Raw genomic sequence first — 21,661 nt, 5'->3', positions numbered from 1 at the left:
GAGCCATCCCGGCCTGGGAGATGCTACTGGCTTAAAGTTAAGAAACATTCCAAGAGGATGCCATTAGAGCAAAACCAAAGAAATAATTTATGGAATTGTAGAGTCATAGAACAGTATGGGTTGGAAGAGACCTTAAAGATCATCCAGTCCCACCCCTGCCATGGGCAGGGACACCTCCCACTGGATCAGGGGCTCCCAAGCCCCATCCAGCCTGGCCTTGAACCCCTCCAGGGATGGGGCAGCCACCCCTGCTCTGGGCAGCCTGGGCCAGGGCCTCCCCACTCGCACAGTAACAAATTTCTTCCTAATATCTAATCTAAATCTTCCCTTTGTTGGAACAAAAGTCTTATGTTTGCGTTCATGCCTGCATTTCCCTTTCCGAATGCTTCCCTGTGGTTCCTGGGGTTGCACAGAGATGATTGATGTTGGAGCTATCAACGACAGTTCAAACTAAACTCACGATACTGTTGGTAATAAGACGTTTACAAACAGCAAGCGCGATTTCACCCTTTTAGAATCACACACAATACTTCTTATTGTTCCTCCACGAAATCTATAAAGATGAGCCCCAATCGTCACAGCTATTTACTAACTAACTTTTCCTTCCCAAATCACTTCATATACGACCCTAATTATCTGACATGAACCGTAACAGAGGCTTTCTCAAACACCAGGGAAGAAACATTCTCTTTGAACCTGTGATGCATGACGATTATGCCTTACAGATAATGCAGCTGAATTTAAAAACCAGTTGCATCTAGAGCAAAATCTGAGGTCACTTTACAGACATCAGGTTTTCTGTGGAGAACAGAAGTTTACAGCCGAGTACAATTTCAGAAGACAAGCATGGTACTATTATAGCCTTTCTACCTCACAGCACACTCCACACAAATCCAATGTAGACAGTTATCAACATTTCCTTCAAGTAAACTTAAAGGGTTCTAGGGGTGGAGCAATTTCTGATGTTTCTTTGGTTACACAGTGTTCATTGATTTTTATATTTAATGCTGTTTCTGTTTTCAAGAACCTAAGTATTAGTCACATATTTTAGATGACAAAAAACCCAACCTATCCCAATGATTTGCTTTTTAGTCTTATTGTGCTCTAAACAGACAGACTGGCATGCAGCTGTTCCCATTTTTTCTTTTCCAGACACCAAAGAACAGCTTATATGCCAAAAAAGGGTCTGTGCCCCTTGCCCCAAATATACATATAGTAAGAATTTCAAATTATTAATCCCATCTTGTTTCTGTTCTGAAGCACCTGGCAAGTTTAAGCAAAAGCGTGTGGGTTTCTTTGCAAACACTGCGATTAGTCTCTCCGCTGCCACAGACCCCAAATGCATCCACACGCGGCACAAATTCACCTTCTATAGAAGAACACAACTATGGAAACTCTAAACACGTACATACAGATTATTTTTCCATCCTTGTTTTTACAATCTGTTTTTTCTTCATTACTAAGAAGAAATGGGACCAGCCCCTCTCTCCATAAAGGACGCAAAACTCTCTGAACCCACACATCACAGGAATGGTTGGTGCCCCAGCTGCTTCTCATGGTGCAGCCGAATCCCTGCAGGGAAAAGTGAAACCCCTTTGTCCATGGGTGGGGTGGGCTGACCCCAGTGGGCAGATGAGCCCCACACCGCCTGGGGATGGAGGAGAGCATGACGGGGGCAGAAGCAAGACAACTCACAGGTCAAGATAAAGACCTTTTTTTTATAAAAGGTCAAGATATTTTAATAGGTAAACCAAAAGCTGCGTGTGCAAACAAAGCCAAAGGAGGGATTCATTCACTGCTTCCTCTGGGCTGCCAGATGTTCAGCCACCCCCAGGAAAGCAGGGCTCCATCACGCGTAACGACGGCTTGGGAAGACAAACACCACAACTCCAAACATCCTCCCTTCCTCCCTGTTTCTCCAGCTTCCATTCCTTGAGCGCAGTGTCCTATCGTCTGGGATGTCCCTTTGGTCAGCTGGGGTCACCTTTCCCAGTTGTGTCCCCTCCCAGCATCTCTCCCACCCCAGCTGCCTTGCTGGAGCATGAGAAGAGAGGAGTTCTTGATGTTGGGCAGGCCCTGGTCACCAGCAGCCAAACAGGGCGGGTATCAACAATCCCAAAAGAGAGAATATTATCTACTGGAGGAGGCATGCAAGAAAGCATGAGACAGTGCGGTACGAGTGAGCACGGAGGTCACTTCCACACTTCACTGCAAGTGTCTTGCAGGAAACGCTTTCAAAATTAAGTGGGGACCTTATGCACTCTGTGATTACAGAAGTAATTTAAAAAATCTCAGTGCTCGCAGAGGGGGAACAGCGATAGATAGCACGCCGAACCCTATCGATACAGCAATGTGAATCTTCATCTTCTTCTTCCATTCCTGCTCAGCTTTCTCATGCTGCTGCTGCGCACCTGGGGACAGAGAAACAGAGGTGTTGCAAAGTAGGAGCTGAGACCCCAAGCTCCAAAGGAGTTCTCTTTTCCCCCTCCCATCATTCCTCTAGCCCAGAAGTTACGTTTCAGCTCCTCTTCCTTATCTTTCAGGGACTGGTCTACGGTGAGGATGACAGTGGTTACAGCCTCGATGTCCTTGAGGAACTTCTCCAGGACAGCAGCAGCCTGTAGGACCAGAGATAGAAAAGAAGTCAAGAGAAGAACCAGGCGCTTGGGGGAAATGGTTTCCGGGGGGAAGGGGATGGGATATGCAGCATCTCCCCTCAAAGGGGAGCTGCACTTCTTCCTACCTTCACTCCCTTGCCAGGCATTTCCCAGTAATTCTTCTCCAGTGCCAGCAGGTCTGCCTTGAAGAGCCCTGACCCTCCTACCACACTGTAGACACCATCATGAAGGCGTCTCTCAATGTCCTGGAAGAGCTTCCTGAGAGCACCCTCACATTTGGCACGGGATGCCTCCTCGTTGCCCGTGCAAAACTTCTCCTTGACTTCCTCCACCTGGCGCTACCCGGAGACATGCAGAGGGAAGGTGTCAGCCCAGGTTGAACTGAAGCCACCGCTCTCACGCCAGGCAGAAACCAAGCCAGGCTGACACGGAGATAGGGATCTCCAGGCTGTGGCGTAATCCACTGGGAGGTGACAATGGGGAGGCCATTCTGTGCCCACAGACCCCTCTGGGCCAAGGTGCACAGGAGCAGAGAGCGTGCCAGAGACACCGGGCTTCACAAAACCCAGAGGCAAGACTCAGTCAGCACGACAGGGGCGGTGGGGAAGGTTCCAGCCTTCCAGCCAGAGCAGAGGCACATCTGGGCTGCAGCATGGGACGGGACAGGGCTGAGATTCGTCCCCATCGCAGCACGGTTTTGGAGCCCAGGGAGAAGAGGCTGGTGCAGCAGGGACAACCACCTGGGGACCACCTACCTTGAGCTCTGCCTGGAACTGGCTCATGCCCTCCTCAAATGCCCGTTTGCGGAACAGCTCCAGAGCCTCCTGCTCGCACTGGCTGTGCAGCTCCAGGAACTCCTCAACAGTCTCTGTCGGCAGCTTTGCCCGCTGCTCCATCAGATCCCGGTACAACGTCACAGCCTCTTTCACTGCCGCTGTGTTCTCCATCTCTGCCAGGGCCTGCACAGCGCTCTCCAGGCACGGCACTGCCCCGCTCTCGATGGCCTCCACGTAGGTTTCTGCCAGCTTCCCCAGCACTGCCAAGGAAGATCAATCAATAGAGAGCTGCAGCTCAACGTGAGGCCAGCTCCAATTCAGCCCTGGTTCCTGCCACATCCCTGCTGCCTCCCTGCCAGAGTCTTCCTCAACTTCTTTTCCCAACACTTTCCCACCCTCCCTGCGACTTCCAGAAGCTCCAGGTCCACAGGCAGGGACGGCACCAGAGAAAAGTTCTCCCTGCACCCACCTGCATCCTCTCACCCTGCAGCTGATCCTTCCCAGACACAGCCTGGAGCTGCTGCCCATCCAAGCCTCTACACACCAGTACTCACGGTTCCCTGTCAGGATGCGCCCACCAGGGATGGTCTTAGGTGGAGACTTTTCCCAGATGTGCCTGCAGAATTTCTCCACCTGCTGCTGGAATTCATGACTCATCTCATCATCCTGAAGCTCCTCCAAGCGCACCAGGTCACTCCTGCTGGCTGGCTGGTCAAAAATAAAGCACTTGCGATGTGGAAAGGACTGGCGGATGCATTCCCGGGGCTGGTTGCAGCGTTGGGTCTCCGGGCTGTCACCTGCGCAGTGAGAGGACACGGAGGGAGTTCACTGGCTTTGGGCTGTCGTTGACTGACACTGACGTGCTGCTGTGTTGGGGCTGGACACCATTCCCTTACCAGCCTCTAACTCCAGCGCGTCCTCCAAGTATTCATCCTCAGAGATTTCCTCCCCGTCCTTCTCCAGCTGCAGGGTGAAATCCCGCACAGCCCAGACAAAAGTCGGCAAGAAGGGGACTAATTGTCCTGCCTCCTCCAGGCCATCTTCCCTCTCCTCGAGTCCTGCCTTCACCTTGACACGCTCAGTCAGCTTCATCACATAGCTGGGAGCTGGCTAAGGAAACAAGGACCTCAGCCCTGAACGTGGGCACATCACCATCCTGCAACCACCCAGCACTTTGTGGGGAAGAGAGGAGCCTGCAGAGACAGGGAAGAGCCTGGAACCACCAGTACGATGAGGGGAACACCCCTCAGCCCTAAGGCCTTCAACATGGGACCCCTAAGGACTCAAAGCACTTCCCTGGGCATCAGCAGAAGGTTCTACAGCTCTCTGAGGAACTGGGATGTGTAAATGCTTTGGTCACCACCCAGGGAGAGGAGGGCATCCCTGGTGCCGCGCTCCCACCAAGGATACTACAGCTCCTCCACAGCCCGCTGGTCAATGGAGCCTTTGCTGTTGTAGATCAAGGTGCTGGAGAGCAGGACGGTCAGGACAAAGATCCACGTGTCGTTCTTGGTGTCACCCTGGAACAACAACCCCTGGCTCTTAGCAACAAGGCTCCCTAAGAAGGAGCAAAGCCCCACGTCCCCAGACCCAGAATGCCCCTAACCCACACACCAGGGCCAGACCGGCTTTTGGACGGTCCCCCCATGACATCACCGTGGCTTTCTGTAGCTGGGATCATCCTCAGCTCTGCACTCCCAGGGTCCCACAATCCTCTACCCAGTGTTCCCGAAGCTCCTCAGGCCCGTCCTGCTGCTCTTCTCCACAAAAGTAGAGGAATTTGACAACTTCTCTACCCCAGCCTCCTTCCCCATGGCCTCTGGCTCTTCCCAGATGAAGGGCACCACAGCTGGTGGGACCACCTTGACTCAGGCCACCAAGGCTGCACCCTCAAGACCTTCCACAAAGCGCTGGGAATGCACAAAGGCAGCTGCTGCTGCTTCCACACCTTCTTCACGTCGCCCAGTCCTTCACTGTCCAGCAGCACCAGAGTGTGTCCAGGCCGGCAGGGGTGAGGGACACACCACATCCAGATGCCTTTGGTGTGGGCCTGCACCCCAGAGCCCATGGAGAAACCTGTGGGAGGACACAAAGGTCTCACCAGCGTTAAACCCTGAGCAGGAAAACCCAGTAAGCTTGGCCATGCGGGGCTGGGACCTCCCTCACCTTTCCTCTGCCCAGCCAGCCTGTTCATGAGGTAGGACTTGCCAGTGCGGTACAGCCCGGTGATGCCGACCACCACCACCGGCTGGGGGATCTCTGACAGCACCTGCAGGGCCTCCTGCTGGACCACCAGCCCCTTCCTTGGGCTGTTCTCAATGAGGCAGACGGGCGCCGGCATCTGGGTTGCAGAAGCCATTGCTGACGGCACACAGGACCTGCGAAGGAGACGGGCCGAGGGGCTGCTTAGTGAGGGGACCACCCACAGCCCAGACAGGGATGGGCATCAGCGGCCGTAGTAACTGAAAGCCAATACAAGAATGATTTGAGAAGCTCGACATGAGCCGGCAATGTGCACTCGCAGCCCGGAAGGCCAACTGTGTCCTGGGCTGCGTCAGAAGAAGCGTGGCCGGCAGGTCGAGGGAGGGGATTCTGGCCCTCTATTCCTCTCCTGTGAGACCCCACCTGGAGTATTGTGCCCAGTTCTGGAATCCTCAACATAAGAAGGATATGGAGCTGTTGGAACGGGTCCAGAGGAGGGCTACAAAGATGACCCGAGGAATGGAGCACCTCCCATGTGAGGACAGGCTGACAGAGTTGGGCTTGTTCAGCCTGGAGAAGAGAAGTCTCCGAGGAGACATTGTAGCGACCTTCCAGTACCTGAAAGGAGCCTGCGAGAAGGCTGGGGAGGAACTATTCATAAAAGCTTGTGGTGGTAAGACAAGGAGGAATGGATATAAGTTGGCGAAGGGCAAATTTAGACTAGACATTAGGAAGAATTTCTTCACCACCAGAGCGGTGAGACACTGTAACAGATCGCCCAGAGCAGTGGTGGCTGCTCCATCCCTGGTGGTGTTGAAGGCCAGGTTGGATGGGGCCCTAGGTGACCTGATCTAGTGGGAGATGTCACTGCCCATGGCACAGGGTTTGGAACTAGATGATCTTTAAGGTCCCTTCCTACCCTAACTATTCTATGATTCAATGATTTGGAATGGGAAGGAAAATAAGAATAGGAGAGTAACCTGCTCACTGGCAAGACGCTGTGAGGACGTCACGCTTGGGATAAAGGGGGCATGACGAGGGTCAGGCTCTCTTCTTTGAGGGACAGCACCCAGCGAGAACTCTGTCCCTTGCCCTGATCCCCTTTCCAGGAGTGGGGCGGCAAGGGGGGGATTGGGAGCCTGACTGTTCCCATTTGGCTTACGATCAGGCTGGGTGGGGCTGGACTGTGACAAGCGATAACAAGAATATCCATGCGTTCCTCTATCCAGTTCCTAAGTGCAGCTCCTGCAGCGCTGAGTCCAGCCTGGGACCTTCCCCACCCACTAACTCCTCCTTTCCTTCCTCCTCCCTACAACACATCAGTGGTGCTGGAGTCATTGTGTCAGGTCGGGGGTGGAGGATTTTGTACATTTCTACATAGTTTGTTATTTTTGGATTAAGAGTATTTTCATTATTATTATTGTTATTATTATTGCTTCATCAAAGTTTTCGTTCCCAGTCCACACATCCCCTTCCCTCACTCCTCTTTCTCCACTCCCAGAGCAGGGTGGCAGGGGGGCAACTGGGAGCCAAACTGCTTGCACTTGACTCTGATAAGGCTGGGTGGGGCTGAACTGTCACAACCAATAACAAAAACGTCCCCATGTTACCAACCCTGTTCTCAGCACAAACTGAAACCATAACTCCATCCCACCTCCCCTGAAGAAAAGGAACTCTGTCCCAGCCCAGACCAGCACAGGGGGCAGGAGAAGCTGGGAGGGGACACAGCCAGGACAGCTGACCCCAAATGAACTGTTGGGCTTTGTTTGTTTGTGCAGCTCTGGCATTAACTATTAAACTCTCCTGGCCTCCACTCATGAGCTTTCTCATTGCCTCCCAATTTCTCCTCATCTCGCTGTCGACGGGGAGCGAGCAGCTGGGGAGGAGTTGCTGGCTGCGGTTAAACCCCACCAACCCCCAGCCCCTGCCAGGCACCAGCAAACCCCACGGACGCAGAGGCAGCCCAGTGCCCCGGCCCATGCTTGCACCAGAACCTGCCTCCCTGCAGCCTCCCGGACACCCCAGCACAGGCTCCACGGACACTGTCCACTTCTGGGTTTGGAATCCTCTCAGAGGAGCTCACGAGCCCTGCCCTGCTCCAGGAACATCACAGGGATGGCCACAGGGGGACAAGGGGCTGCCCTGGGGTCCCAGGTGCTCCCAGCACAGCAGGTAGGAGAGGAAAGCTCAGGGCAGAGGGGCCAAGCTCAGGCGAGTCCCAACTTACACGCCAAGCCTTGGGGGTGTTGAACACAAGCTCCCAGGCTCCCGTCACCCCTGCTCCGTCCCAGGGCCCCAGCAGACACTTGCAGCTCTTCCTCCTCCCACCCACTGGGCTCCCCGTCACCCACTGGGGTCAGCAGGAGCCCCCACAGCCCCATGTCCAGGGCTGCTTGCAAGGGGTGGGAGGAGGGATCAGGGGAAGGGACTCACCCTCGTCTTCCTCACCTGCGGGCAGCTGGCACAGCTTTGCTGCAGCCTGGCTCCAGCCTGGACTTTTATGCTGTGCCTTTCTCCTCCTATTCCAGGAAACAGCGTGACTGACCCAGACAGCGAAAGTGAAAGTCAGGAACCAAGAGCAAAGCAGGAAACACCATGATCAGCCTTTGGCCAGGGTTTACCCTCCACCGTGCAGCTCCACTCGAAAACTGAGAGCAGGAGAGACAGAGACGGGTTAGTAAGTGAAGTAATAAGATAAGATTAACAAGCAATGAAAAGCAAACCCTGACCACTTAACACAAACCCAAAACCTCATGTTAGCACTTATCCTGACCAAACCCGTAATCTCAACCCAAACTGTAGTGCCAACCCCAGAATCCTAGGAACAGGTAATCACGAATCACAGAATAGTTTGGGTTGGAAGGGACATTAAAGATCATCTAGTTCCAACCCTCACCCTGTGATGGGCAGACACTAGGTCAGGCTGCCCAAGGCCCCATCCAACCTGGCCTTGAACACCTCCAGGCATGGGGCAGCCACAGCTTCCCTGGGCAACCTGTGCCAGTGCCTCACCACCCTCATCGTGAGGAAGTTCCTCCTTATGCCTAGTCTCAAACTGCCACTCTCCACTTTGTAGCCATTGACCCTAGTCCTATCACTACAAGCCTTTGTAAAAAGTCTCTCCCCAGCTTTCTTGCTGGCCCCCTTCAGGTACTGGAAGGTCACTATAAGGTCTCCTCAGAGACTTCTCTTCTCCAGGCTGAACAAGCCCAACTCTGTCAGCCTGTCCTCGCATGGGAGGTGCTCCACTCCTCGGGTCATCTTTGTAGCCTCCTCTGGACCCGTTCCAACAGCTCCATATCCTTCGTACGTCGAGGATTCCAGAACTGGACACAATACTCCAGGTGGGGTCTCACAAGAGAGGAATAGAGGGGCAGAATCCCCTCCCTTGACCTGCAGGCCACGCTGCTTTTGATGCAGCCCAGGATGCAGTTGGCCTGCTGGGCTGCGAGTGCACATTGCCGGCTCATGTTGAGCTTCTCATCAATCAGCACCCCCAAGTCCCTCTCTGCAGGGCTGCTCCCAATCACATCATCCCCCATCCTGTATTGCAGGGTGCCCCGAGCCCGGTGTAGGTCCTTGCACTTGGCCTTGTTGAACCTCAGGAGGTCCACACAGGCCCACTTCTCCAGGTCCCTCTGGATGACATCCAGTCCTTCTGGAGTGGCAACCATGCCACTCAGCTTGGTGTCATCGGCAAACTTGATGAGGGTGCACTCAATCTCACCATCTATATCATTGATGATGACATTAAACAGCACTGGGCCCAGTACGGACCCCTGAGGGACACCACTGGTCACGGATCTCCATCTGGATATCGAGCCATTTGACATATCCCTTCCCCCTTGAAGCTGCAGAAGAAGCTGCTGCTTTGCTGAGTCGCAGGGTGGAGGGGCTAGACGGAGTTCTGGTGGCCGCTCCACTTCAGCAGCCACATCCAAGCCCACCTGTGCAGCAAGGATATGTAGGGGAGAAGGAGCGATTATGTCTCTGCCACTCGTTTGCCTATCAGGACGACCAAACTGGCCCATGGTCACCCCTCCCCTCCTGCACACCAACACAGGTATGCGGAGGTACATCATAACTGTAGAACAAAAACAAAGACTCAGAGGTGATCCGCGGAACAAAAGTATTAATTAGATTTGTGAACAGAAATCTACATATGTGGTTTAGACTATGAGTTTTTTGTGATGGAAACATCCTGATCTAGGACCCTGGAGTTCTCTGGATTCCAACACATTGTTGGAGGCTGCACAGCAAACCACAGCCCCTACCATCGGCCCCATCAACAAAAGGTAAAGGAGATGGGCTGACTGGTACCCCCGATGTTATCACTCCAGAAAGGACTATAAGAGAATGAGAGGAGCAAGCAGTAATTGGTGCTCCCTCTCAGCTGGTTCGAGATCCCCCATCGACATCCACAGTCCACAAGCACCAGAGCTTTTGCAGAAGCTTCACTCACAGCAGCTTCGAGGAAACATCTAAAGACTTATTACAGTACTCTATACAGGTTGTATCGTCCTTCTTCAAACACTTATAGGATGCTAATATTGGTCTAGACTTACGCTTATATTCTTGACTTCGAATTGTAACATTATAGGTAATAAACTAAATGTTTAAATACAGTTCTGGGTCCTACTCTGTCTACCTTGGGGTGTGACAGCCATTGAAGGCTGGAAGTGATCAAGTCCAACGTCAGCCCAGCCGCACTGTGCAGACTGAACCGTAGCCCTGATAACAAAAATGCCAGCAAATCAACACGCTAAGAGTCCTGTTGGAGTTTTAGAAAGCAAACGTCCTTTGCCAGGGCTGGGCAACATGAGGAGTGATCCCCATCAGCCGTGTGCAGTGATATAAGAGCTGGGACAGAAGACGTTTCCACTTACACACGCATGGATGAATTCTCCCAGAAATCTCGTGCCCATTCTGTTACTCTGCAAGGACTCATTTTGATGTTATTTATCAACTTTAACAATGGCTGAGAGAGCTGGGGTTGTTTAGCCTAGAGAAGAGGAGGCTGAGGGGAAACCTCGTTACTCTCTCCAACTACTTGAGAGGAGGTTGTGGAGAGGAGGGAGCTGGGCTCTTCTCTCAAGGGACAGGGGACAGGACGAGAGGGAATGGCCTCAAGCTCCACCAGGGGAGGGTCAGGCTGGACATCAGGAAAAAATATTTCACAGAAAGGGTCATTGGGCACTGGCAGAGGCTGCCCAGGGAGGGGGTTGAGTCACCTTCCCTGGAGGGGTTTAAGGGATGTGCAGACGAAGTGCTGAGGGGCATGGTTTAGCGATTGGTGAGAATGGTTGGGCTCGATGATCCGATGGGCCTTTTCCAACCTGGTGATTCTATGATAACTTCACAACAGTCAAATCTCTGCTCATTGGAGATTTGGCTCCAGCTATGCCTGACCTCGCCTTTCAGAAAGGGAGAGACAGGGACAGAGGGGATTAGAGCAGAGACCCCTGTTCAGCACAGATCACACTGGACACAAGCCATGATCGCCCTCCAGGGCCTGCTCAGTGGAGAGGGGGGCGCTGAGGGGAGACCTTCTTGCTCTCTGCAGCTCCAAGAAAGGAGCTTGGAGTGAGGTGGGTGCTGGGCTCAGCTCCCAAGGAACAAGGGAAGGGAGGAGAGGAAACAGCCTCAAGTTGTGCTAGAGGACGGTTACATTGGATACTGGAAAGCTTTCTCTGCTGACAGAGGGGTGAAGCCCTGGCACAGGCTGCCGAGGGCAGGGGTGGAGTCCTCAGCCCTGGAGGGGTTCCGAACGCCTGTGGCCGTGGCACCTGGGGACAGCGTTCGGTGGGCATGGTGGGGCTGGGCTGATGGTTGGACTGGAGAGAAACCCACATTGTGCTCATGGAGCGCCAGGTGAGCAATCCCTATCTCACCCAGGGCTTACCACCTCAACCTGTCTCGGCACACTATGACTTTACTTTTCTCTCGCCAGGCATCAGCCACTGCATACCAGTCAGCTTCCCCTTTCATCGAAACACTTGATTTTCAGACTTGAGCACTTTCTGCACTTCTCCAACTGGTTTAGTTTAATACCTCTCTCGGGGTCTGTCTGCACAATCACACCTGGAACTTGGCTTCACCTCTCACAATCCTGGAAAAGTTTGTGGCACACCACCACTTCTGACAATAACACAACAGAAGAAGCAACAGCTTCTCATTCGAGATTCCTGTGAGGTGAAGAAAGGTGCAGCTGTACCAAGGAACCAGAAGCGTGGAAAAAATGAACTTTTCTTTATTGAGCAGGGGATAAAACTCTGGTGTGTTTACATGTTTCAGTGAATAAGGAAAAGGGGAAGAGGAAAGAGAGAGAGGGAGAGAGGAAAAGGAGAGAAAAAAGATTTCACCGCCTGAGTTCCAGAGATAAAGATTTTATTTTGCTAGCGAGGGAATCTTTTTCTGTGTCATGGGTCCAGGAGGCAGTAGAAAGGAAGCCCAGCTCCTGGGCTGCCTGAAGCCCTCAGGGCTCTCCAGGGCCTGAGCAGAACCAGAAACCAGCCCGCTTTGACAGCAGGACAGAGAGAGGAGCAAGGGGACTTTGGCCACCTCCCACCTGGAAGATGAACCAAACCAGGCTGCCAGCAGCTGAACGCCTGCGGGCATGGCCGCACCACCAGCCCTCCCCGACTGGACACAGGGCAGCTCAAACCCAAAGCCAGCAGAGAATCATGGAATCGTGAAAGTTGGAAATGACCTCGAGGGTCATCCAGTCAAGCTGTCAGCCCAAAACCACCGTGCCCACCAAACCATGTCCTCAAGTGCCATCTCTGTAATGTCTGAATATCTCCAGGTACACTGACTCCACCACTGCCCTGGGCAGCCTAGTCCAATCTTTCACCACCCTTACGGTGAAGAGATTTCTCTCCAACTCCAGTCCGAGTCTCCTGTGATGGGACACAGCAGCCATCCCAGAACATCCACCGCTTTCCGCCCCAGGAACACGGCCCCACCTCAGCGCTCCCCATCGCAGGGCGGGGTTTCAGCTCTGGATCAGGGAAGTGCAGCATCAGAACAGAGCAATGGAAGTGTCCTAGGGAACCTGGAGTGTTTCTGGCACAGCCACATCAAACCTAAGCAACCCCACCTCCCGGTCTTCTGGGGACACCAAAAACCACCACAGCTCTTTGTCCCTCTCCAGGCAGCAACTCTTACTGACATTTTCCACCACGTGGAAATGGAATCCAGGAGCTGGGGCTATGTCCAAGACCCCACAACTCTAAACCCAGCGCCCTGGCCAGACTCCAGACAGCGTCCGCTCAAGGCAGCCAGGAGGAAACACAAAACCACCTGGCTCCTTGCAGCTCAAGGAGAGACAAGGTGCTCGCTCGCCAGGTCTCAGAGGAATTCAGGAGCAGAACTGCTCATCTTCAGCCTTCTGCTCAGATAATACATGCCAAGAGACATCACGGACCAGGGCGAGGAGCAACAGCTCCCGTCTGCATGGCAGCGCGACTGTGGGGCGGGAGAGGAGCCCTGGGAGCACGCGTCCAGCCCCAGCTCAGCCAGGGAGCGAGGCCTCAGACACTTCCCAAGAGCCCGGCTGGGCTTCCCCAAGCCCATACTCACCGTCCCCTCTCCTTCTCCCAAGTGGCACCTCTGGAGGAACACGGGGCCCACGCAGCAGCAGGCCTGGGGGAGAACCTTGGAGCTCTTTCTTCTGGAACACAGCAGGCTGGGCAATGGAACCAATGGGACAGAACAACAGGAATACATTTCAATCCCCATCGAAAACACAGAACGAAAAGCCAAAGCCCAGTTTTCACGTCCAGCAAGAGCAGCAATGGTCTAAAACAACCCCCCACCCCGCACCCTTCCCTTCTCCAGCGCCAGGAGAGTTTCCTCAGTCCCAGTCAAGGGCACATTCCAGCTCCAGGGATCTAGGCATCCACTGCACGGAAAAGCCCACAGCTCCTGCTCTGCAGGTGGGCAGGCAGAGCCACCACCAAAGTACCTCGGCTGGGTTGACCTGTGCACAACGATGCACAATTTAAATGTCTCCAACCACCAGGAGATCTGTGGGCTCCTGGAAGCCTTGGAGCCCAGCTCCTGGACTGCCTGAAGCCCTCAAGGATCTCCAGGGCTGGGCAGAACCAGAAACCAGCGCTCATTTGACAGCAGGACAGACAAGAGGGGCAAGGGGACTTTGGGCCCATCCCAACCGGTACCACAACCAAACCAGGCTCCCCACAGCCAAACCCCTGCAGGCACCGCCACACCACCAGCCTTCCCCGACCAGGCACGAGGCAGATCACACCCAGAGCCAGCACTGCACGTGGAATCTGGCCACAAACTCTGCCCCAGCGCAGCTCTGACGTCTGCCTGGCACACTCGTATTCGCCCCAAGAAACCCCAGACACGGAAGCAAGACACCCCGCACTCCTCGCTCCACCAGGTGTCCCCTCCTCCCGCCGAGCTTTACCTGCTGTGCCAAAATGCCCCCGATCCACCGTGTGCCTGGCAGACAGGTTCTACCTCTGACAACAAGGACACAACCCATCGGAACGCACGGCAGCACGTCCGGCTCTGCAGCAGCGCACGGAACTGCCATCATCTCCATCGCCACATCCTACCAGAAGAACAGGAGTGACGTGAAGTGGAATCTGTTAAAAGCCGATCCCTGAGGAGAGCTTCAGCTGCCAAGTCACAGAATGTGTTCCAGCACAAACCCAAGCTGTTGGGCATATGGAAGTGTTTGATGGGCACAAACAAAACCAGCAGGAACGCTGCCCAGCGAGCACAACAGGGGTTTATTTCTCTCATTCCCACACAGGGAGACAGAGGCTTCCACAGCCAGCACGGACCCAGATCGCCACTGACTGCCCTTCAGCAGCAGGCAGAAAACGTTCCTTATGGACCAGCTTATCCAGGTCAAAGGACGGGCAGGGACCAGTGCCCAGAGCTTTCCTCCTTTCCCAGCAGGACCGTGGATTGCTCACACAAGAAGAGACCTGAAGTTTAGACCCTTTCAGAGCAAAGAGAGCCCCAGCTCTGTCCTTCCCAAGCCCTCTTGTCCCATCCCCTCAGGGATTCAGTGGATGCACAGACCCCCAGCAAAGGGACCCTCTGCCCGGTGAGCTCCAGCGCACAGGCCCCCCAACCCCAGCCCTGGCACTGGCTGGAAAGAGCTAAAAGGAACCCCGTTGCCTCCAGCCAGCGACCTACCTTCTTCTGGTGAGCGCCATGCGCATTCCCCATCATCCTTTCCATCAGCAACATGGAGACAGCAGAGGAGTCTGGGAAAAAAGCCACAGGAAAAAAACAGACGGGAAAGGATTGAACACATCTTTCTTTAAAGAGACAACTTAAACCCTGGATTTACAGTAGGGTTCGCTGAACTGGCTGGGAACCTGCTCTGGAAAGGATCATTCCAGCAGAGGCCCTGGTGCAGCCCAAGCCCATTTCCTTTCCTCCTACCGCCTGTAACTTGAGAGAAGCTACTCAGCAAGCGGGACCTGGCCACAAATTCTGCCCCTGCGCAGCTCTAGGGTCAGCCTGGCACAAGACCTTTCTCCCTGAGAAACCCCAGACACGGAAACAAGAAACCCCATGCCCTCCTCCCACTGAGCTTTCCCTGCTGCACAGACACAAGAGAGCAAAGCCCAACAGAACAGAGGGAAACCCATGGCTGCTCCCAAAAAGGGAATCTGAACACCAGACTGTTCCCTGCAAGCAGGGCAGACGTGACAGGACCCTGCGGACATGCCAAGTGCACGGGTGGGACTGAGCGGTGTCTGTGCACTCAGACACTGCTCCCTCGACAGGACAGGCTGCTTCCATTCACCCCCGAGTCTCCACAGCAGCATTCGCTGTAACAGACTGTGTTGGATTGTTTGTCTCAACATTGCTGCCGACCACAACATCCTGTCGCTGCTCTGAAGGAGACAAACTGCCCCCAGTGAAAACCACGATATCCGCCCGAAGCTGAAACAACAACGTCCTTGGCACTGCCTACCAAGCTGCACTTGCGCTGGAGCCGAGGGGAGAGGGCCACCATGAACACCTGGGCACGCGCACACGGAGGATGATGAGTTCCACGGAAATGGGCGGACTTTTTCAGAGAAATCGTGGGGACTGGGGCGAGAAATCGGGGGCCTCCTCCTCCTCTGTTGGTGTGTGTGTTTTCTCCCTTGTCTTCTTCGAACTTGGAGCACCATCACCTGCAACCGAGCCAACGGGACATCGCTGGATTCATGGTGGTGGTGATGAGCTGCGCCTCTACTGTTTTCTTGCTTAGGGACTCTAACTTTTCCTTTCTTTTCCTCTCTGTCCTATCGCTGTTATCAGTTGTTCTAGAAAATAAAACTCACAAGATTGTACAGCATCTGACCTCGCTTGTGTCTTAATCTCGCTCTTGGGATCGTTTAAGAACCCTCCCCGCTATTGGAGATTCCACAGTTCGGAATAGGTCAAAGGTCATAGCCAAAAGAACCGGGAGTTTCCTGGGTCTCAGAGTAATTCTAGAGCTGAAGAGGGGAAAGACCTCACTGCAGATCGGAGAATCCACGGCCAATTCTCATCACAGACCCAGGGTTTCCAGCCCAGCACTCCCTTCCCAGAAGCAAGAGCTGCTGTGTGGAAAGGTAACACCACAAACACGCTCCATCTTCGGCACGGGAGCAGGGATACCTTATGTAAGAACCCTACTCTGTTTGGGAGCACCGGGGCCTCCTCAGAACTGTTTCTCCCCCCGGTTTGCTTGAGAAGGAAAATAAAAGAGGGATGAGATGGTGAGAAATGCAATTGACAGTGGAGGCAGGGCCGGTGAAGAGACAGGACTGGGACTGAGTCCTTGTTCCCAGGGCAACGGACACAGCACAGAAAGAACTGCTAGGCAGAGCGGAACAATTTCAGTTACACAGGAGAAAGAGGATTTGAGGAACACACCAACAGCACTGGAGGCCACAGCACTGCTGGGCAGAACCAGAGAGTGAGCAGCGCACAGAGAAGCCTCCGTTCCACCTCTGCGCAGGTTCCAGCAGTATCACTCGAGGACTGAATTCCGCACGGTCCCAGACAGAGGCCCTCGTGGTATCTGTAAATACCCACAGACCCAAACCCCTGCTCCCCCTCTGCCCAGCTGCACCTTCCCCTCAGCGCACATCAAGAGGAATCCAGCAATTCCAAACATCATTCCCTACAAGGCTCTGGTAAAGCCTGGGTCCAAGGAAGAGTTTGGGAAGACTGCAACAAAATCCATGGGGAATGCAGACAAAATCACCAGGAAAGGAACACTCAAAGCACAATGCGCGCGCCTCAAGTTTTCCCTGTTGGATTATGTTCCAGTAACACTAAAATGGGTTTGGCCATTGGCACCCCCAGCACCTGGCTCCCAAGTCGGCACTCATCACAATCACTAATTGCCCAGGGGCTGCTCCCGCAGCCACAACCGTTCCACTTACCTGGACGTGCCGAGGGTATCCAGCAGACAAGGAGCACAACCTGTGCGAGCGGCACTCATGGTGCTGAAGCCACGCCAGCAGGCTTTGATGAATGCCAGAATTCCGCTTGCCTTCGCTGGGTGCAGCTGTCCCAGAACATCCACCGCTCTCCGCCCCAGGAACACGGCCCCACCTCAGCGCTCCCCATCGCAGGGCGGGGTTTCAGCTCTGGATCAGGGAAGTGCAGCATCAGAACAGAGCAATGGAAGTGCCCTAGGGAACACTGACAGAGCTCGCAGCGCGTCAGATCCCACCCCAATCCCTGACCACTCCAGCACATTCCAAGTCTGTCGCCCGCCAGCACATCCGCAGGCACACGGCTGAGCACACCCCGGCACCTCTGTGCTTCCCTTCTCCCCTCTGATTTCCAGGCTGCAAGGAACCAGCTCCAGGCCAGTCTAACACGTGCAGCAGCGAGGCACCAGCTCCCTTCAGGCCATCCAGGGGCATCTCGGCATCCAAACGGAGCCTCCCACCCCAACCAGGCACCAACAACCAGACCAGCCTCACATGTAACTCCCTGTCCCGGGGCAAAGCTGCGCTCTCTGAGGCGTCAGGGAAAGAAGGAATTCCCAAGGAAGGCACTGCTCACACGTAGGGCTATGTCTCTCACTCTCTCCCTATCATTCGCCCACGCTACCCCCACAAGTGCAATCTTCTTGATGCAGGATTTCCACCCGGCATGTTTCTGGCACAGCCACAACAATCCTAAGCAACCCCACCTCCCGGTCTTCTGGGGACACCAAAAACCACCACAGCTCTTTGTCCCTCTCCAGGCAGCAACTCTTACTGACATTTTCCACCACGTGGAAATGGAATCCAGGAGCTGGGGCTATGTCCAAGATCCCACAACTCTAAACCCAGCGCCCTGGCCAGACTCCAGACAGCGTCCGCTCAAGGCAGCCAGGAGGAAACACAAAACCACCTGGCTCCTTGCAGCTCAAGGAGAGACAAGGTGCTCGCTCGCCAGGTCTCAGAGGAATTCAGGAGCAGAACTGCTCATCTTCAGCCTTCTGCTCAGATAATACATGCCAAGAGACATCACGGACCAGGGCGAGGAGCAACAGCTCCCGTCTGCATGGCAGCGCGACTGTGGGGCGGGAGAGGAGCCCTGGGAGCACGCGTCCAGCCCCAGCTCAGCCAGGGAGCGAGGCCTCAGACACTTCCCAAGAGCCCGGCTGGGCTTCCCCAAGCCCATACTCACCGTCCCCTCTCCTTCTCCCAAGTGGCACCTCTGGAGGAACACGGGGCCCACGCAGCAGCAGGCCTGGGGGAGAACCTTGGAGCTCTTTCTTCTGGAACACAGCAGGCTGGGCAATGGAACCAATGGGACAGAACAACAGGAATACATTTCAATCCCCATCGAAAACACAGAACGAAAAGCCAAAGCCCAGTTTTCACGTCCAGCAAGAGCAGCAATGGTCTAAAACAACCCCCCACCCCGCACCCTTCCCTTCTCCAGCGCCAGGAGAGTTTCCTCAGTCCCAGTCAAGGGCACATTCCAGCTCCAGGGATCTAGGCATCCACTGCACGGAAAAGCCCACAGCTCCTGCTCTGCAGGTGGGCAGGCAGAGCCACCACCAAAGTACCTCGGCTGGGTTGACCTGTGCACAGCAATGCACAATTTAAATGTCTCCAACCACCAGGAGATCTGTGGGCTCCTGGAAGCCTTGGAGCCCAGCTCCTGGACTGCCTGAAGCCCTCAAGGATCTCCAGGGCTGGGCAGAACCAGAAACCAGCACTCATTTGACAGCAGGACAGACAAGAGGGGCAAGGGGACTTTGGGCCCATCCCAACCGGTACCACAACCAAACCAGGCTCCCCACAGCCAAACCCCTGCAGGCACCGCCACACCACCAGCCTTCCCCGACCAGACACGAGGCAGATCACACCCAGAGCCAGCACTGCACGTGGAATCTGGCCACAAACTCTGCCCCAGCGCAGCTCTGACGTCTGCCTGGCGCACTCGTTTTCGCCCCAAGAAACCCCAGACACGGAAGCAAGACACCCCGCACTCCTCGCTCCACCAGGTGTCCCCTCCTCCCGCCGAGCTTTACCTGCTGTGCCAAAATGCCCCCGATCCACCGTGTGCCTGGCAGACAGGTTCTACCTCTGACAACAAGGACACAACCCATCGGAACGCACAGCAGCACGTCCGGCTCTGCAGCAGCGCACGGAACTGCCATCATCTCCATCGCCACATCCTACCAGAAGAACAGGAGTGACGTGAAGTGGAATCTGTTAAAAGCCGATCCCTGAGGAGAGCTTCAGCTGCCAAGTCACAGAATGTGTTCCAGCACAAACCCAAGCTGTTGGGCATACAGAAGTGTTTAATGGGCACAAACAAAACCAGCAGGAACGCTGCCCAGCGAGTACAACATGGGTTTATTTCTCTCATTCCCACACAAGGAGACAGAGGCTTCCACAGCCAGCACGGACCCAGATCGCCACTGACTGCCCTTCAGCAGCAGGCAGAAAACATTCCTTATGGACCAGCTTATCCAGGTCAAAGGACGGGCAGGGACCAGTGCCCAGAGCTTTCCTCCTTTCCCAGCGGCCCAGCCCCACCATGCCCACCGAACGCTGTCCCCAGGTGCCACGGCCACAGGCGTTCGGAACCCCTCCAGGGCTGAGGACTCCACCCCTGCCCTCGGCAGCCTGTGCCAGGGCTTCACCCCTCTGTCAGCAGAGAAATCTTTCCAGTATCCAATGCAACCTTCCTCTGGCACAACCTGAGGCCGTTTCCTCTCCTCCCTTCCCTTGTTCCTCGGGAGCTGAGCCCAGCACCCACCTCACTCCCCTCAGCCTCCCCCTCTCCACCGAGCAGGCCCAGCGCCCTCCCCGCTCCCGCAGGGCCCCAGCCCCGGCACCCTCCTGCACGCGGTGCCGACGGGAACCGGGGCGGAGGCGACCGGGCTCCCGGTCCCGTGCCCAGCGCCGCCTGCCCAGCGCCGCCATGGCCGCCACGCGCGAGGCGCGCCGAGCCGCGGCTCCAGCAAAGACCCCGCCGGGGCTGCCCGTGCCGTTCGCCCGACCCGCGCGGGCCTTGCCGGAGCCGGCGCTGAGGAGGGCGCCCGGTGGCGGGGGGAAGGGCCCCTCCCCGCGCGGCTCGGGGGCGGCGGGGGGAGCGGGGGGGCCCTCACGGGTCTCTGCTCTGGCCCCTCGGTCCCGTCTCTCCCGGGCCCGGAGGCGAGGGCAGGCGGAGCGGGAGCCAAAGCTCCAGTCAGCGCAGGTTTGACTCTTGTGAAGGTGATAAATAACATCAAAATTGTGAGGAACGCTCGTTCACTGGTAAAATATTGGTTTTTTAAAAGTAAAAAGTCCTCGAATGAAAGGCAATAATGTTTTTATGTTACAATTCAGCGCTGAATTGTTTGCCCTTCTAAAAAGGCACAATGCACAGGCTGGTTATAGGACTTTTATACTGGTCCAAAATGTATATTCATACAGGTTCCGAGAAACTTGGGTTACATCGTCAAGGAGTGTTGGTTAGCCATACACAGAACTCGTATCACCCACTCTCAAATGTATATCACAGTCCCTTTGTGTCTTCAGAATCCTCTGATGCTCCTTCCTCATTGTCTCCTCTTGGTGAGCTCAGGTCTGCTCCTTGTTCCTGCTGGGGGACTGTCCTTGTCTTAACTAGCAAAGAAGCTAAACTCCTGTTACAGTCACATCCTTTGTTACTGCAACCTGGCCAGGATTTGCCTTCAGTATACATACTAGTTTTCCTCAAAGAATATTTATGTACGTTATCCAATTATGTCTGGAGATTGTCCGCACACCATCTCCCGACAGGAGGCAGACCCACATCACAAAAGCGTACAAACCAGCTGCAGCAAACCCCATCAACCAGTTCTCACAAAATGAGTCCTTGCAGAGTAACAGAATGGGCCCGAGAATCCTGGGAGGAATTATCCATACGCGTGTAAGTGGAAACGTCTTCTGTCTCAGCTCTTGTCCCACTGCACACGGCTGATGGGGATCACTCCTCATGTTGCCTAGCCTTGACAAAGGACGTTTGCTTTCTAAAACTCCAACAGGACTCTTAGAGAGTTGATTTGCTGGCATTTTTGTTATCAGGGCTACGGTTCAGTCTGCACAGTGCAGGTGGGCTGACATTGAACTTGATCACTTCCATCCTTCAATGGCTCGATATCCGGATGGAGATCCGTGACCAGTGGTGTCCCTCAGGGGTCCGTACTGGGCCCAGTGCTGTTTAATGTCATCATCAATGATATAGATGGTGAGATTGAGTGCACCCTCATCAAGTTTGCCGATGACACCAAGCTGAGTGGCATGGTTGCCACTCCAGAAGGACTGGATGTCATCCAGAGGGACCTGGAGAAGTGGGCCTGTGTGGACCTCCTGAGGTTCAACAAGGCCAAGTGCAAGGACCTACACCGGGCTCGGGGCACCCTGCAATACAGGATGGGGGATGATGTGATTGGGAGCAGCCCTGCAGAGAGGGACTTGGGGGTGCTGATTGATGAGAAGCTCAACATGAGCCGGCAATGTGCACTCGCAGCCCAGCAGGCCAACTGCATCCTGGGCTGCATCAAAAGCAGCGTGGCCTGCAGGTCAAGGGAGGGGATTCTGCCCCTCTATTCCT

The 21,661-nt window shown here is 54.8% G+C and overlaps 3 protein-coding genes and 2 non-coding genes across 10 annotated transcripts in view; 1 reads left to right on the top strand and 4 right to left on the bottom strand.

Annotated features, from left to right (window-relative positions):
* LOC138717786 (guanylate-binding protein 1-like) overlaps window positions 1-21,661 on the top strand; it is an 86,264-nt gene that overhangs the window by 56,128 nt on the left and 8,475 nt on the right. The window lies entirely within an intron of this gene.
* LOC138717785 (guanylate-binding protein 1-like) lies at window positions 1,699-8,146 on the bottom strand. 2 transcript variants are annotated; one of them, XM_069851621.1, is made up of 10 exons: window positions 8,030-8,146; window positions 5,561-5,772; window positions 5,343-5,470; window positions 4,805-4,914; window positions 4,291-4,493; window positions 3,949-4,191; window positions 3,374-3,654; window positions 2,744-2,956; window positions 2,516-2,618; window positions 1,699-2,411 (listed from the first exon to the last, which is right to left on the bottom strand). In XM_069851621.1, exons 2-10 carry the CDS (start codon window positions 5,751-5,753, stop codon window positions 2,269-2,271), a joined length of 1,617 nt encoding a protein of 538 aa, XP_069707722.1. In that variant the 5' UTR covers window positions 5,754-5,772; window positions 8,030-8,146; the 3' UTR covers window positions 1,699-2,268. The 2 variants fall into 2 exon arrangements, with proteins under 2 accessions (XP_069707722.1, XP_069707724.1); XM_069851623.1 differs by having other exon boundaries at window positions 8,045-8,146.
* Window positions 8,162-20,015, bottom strand: LOC138717788 (uncharacterized). 5 transcript variants are annotated; one of them, XM_069851628.1, is made up of 9 exons: window positions 19,107-20,015; window positions 18,254-18,359; window positions 17,011-17,217; window positions 16,571-16,643; window positions 15,564-15,768; window positions 14,774-14,844; window positions 14,031-14,177; window positions 13,178-13,283; window positions 8,162-8,244 (listed from the first exon to the last, which is right to left on the bottom strand). In XM_069851628.1, the coding sequence occupies exons 3-9, from the start codon at window positions 17,067-17,069 to the stop codon at window positions 8,162-8,164; spliced, it is 744 nt and encodes a 247-aa protein (XP_069707729.1). In that variant the 5' UTR covers window positions 17,070-17,217; window positions 18,254-18,359; window positions 19,107-20,015. The 5 variants fall into 5 exon arrangements, with proteins under 5 accessions (XP_069707729.1, XP_069707727.1, XP_069707728.1 ...); XM_069851626.1 differs by lacking the exon at window positions 8,162-8,244 and adding an exon at window positions 11,622-12,596; XM_069851627.1 differs by lacking the exon at window positions 8,162-8,244 and adding an exon at window positions 11,622-12,596 and having other exon boundaries at window positions 13,178-13,268.
* On the bottom strand, window positions 12,941-13,023 carry LOC138718446 (small nucleolar RNA SNORD45). The gene has a single exon (XR_011337085.1). It is a non-coding gene; the product is annotated as a small nucleolar RNA SNORD45 (small nucleolar RNA).
* Window positions 18,017-18,099, bottom strand: LOC138718445 (small nucleolar RNA SNORD45). The gene has a single exon (XR_011337084.1). It is a non-coding gene; the product is annotated as a small nucleolar RNA SNORD45 (small nucleolar RNA).

This window comes from Phaenicophaeus curvirostris, chromosome 2 (assembly GCF_032191515.1).
Source record: "Phaenicophaeus curvirostris isolate KB17595 chromosome 2, BPBGC_Pcur_1.0, whole genome shotgun sequence".
NCBI classification, from domain to species: Eukaryota; Metazoa; Chordata; class Aves; order Cuculiformes; family Cuculidae; genus Phaenicophaeus; species Phaenicophaeus curvirostris.
The sequence above is the reverse complement of the archived record's forward strand: the minus strand, read 5'-3'. Positions and strand labels throughout refer to the sequence as shown.

Bases quoted from the DNA above. Each gene is read 5' to 3' on its own strand.
- LOC138717785 (XM_069851621.1), bottom strand. From the start codon at position 5,753: ATGGCTTCTGCAACCCAGATGCCGGCGCCCGTCTGCCTCATTGAGAAC. The intron at 3,655-3,948 runs GTGAGTACTGGT...CTTCCTTGGCAG, and splicing joins GCGCATCCTGACAGGGAACC to TGCTGGGGAAGCTGGCAGAA. The intron at 2,412-2,515 runs GTAACTTCTGGG...CTCTGTCCCCAG, and splicing joins TAAGGAAGAGGAGCTGAAAC to GTGCGCAGCAGCAGCATGAG.
- LOC138717788 (XM_069851626.1), bottom strand. From the start codon at position 17,069: ATGAGTGCCGCTCGCACAGGTTGTGCTCCTTGTCTGCTGGATACCCTC. The intron at 16,644-17,010 runs GTAAGTGGAACG...GGGTATTTACAG, and splicing joins GATACCCTCGGCACGTCCAG to ATACCACGAGGGCCTCTGTC. The intron at 12,597-13,177 runs GTGAGTATGGGC...TCCCTGATCCAG, and splicing joins TGGGAGAAGGAGAGGGGACG to AGCTGAAACCCCGCCCTGCG.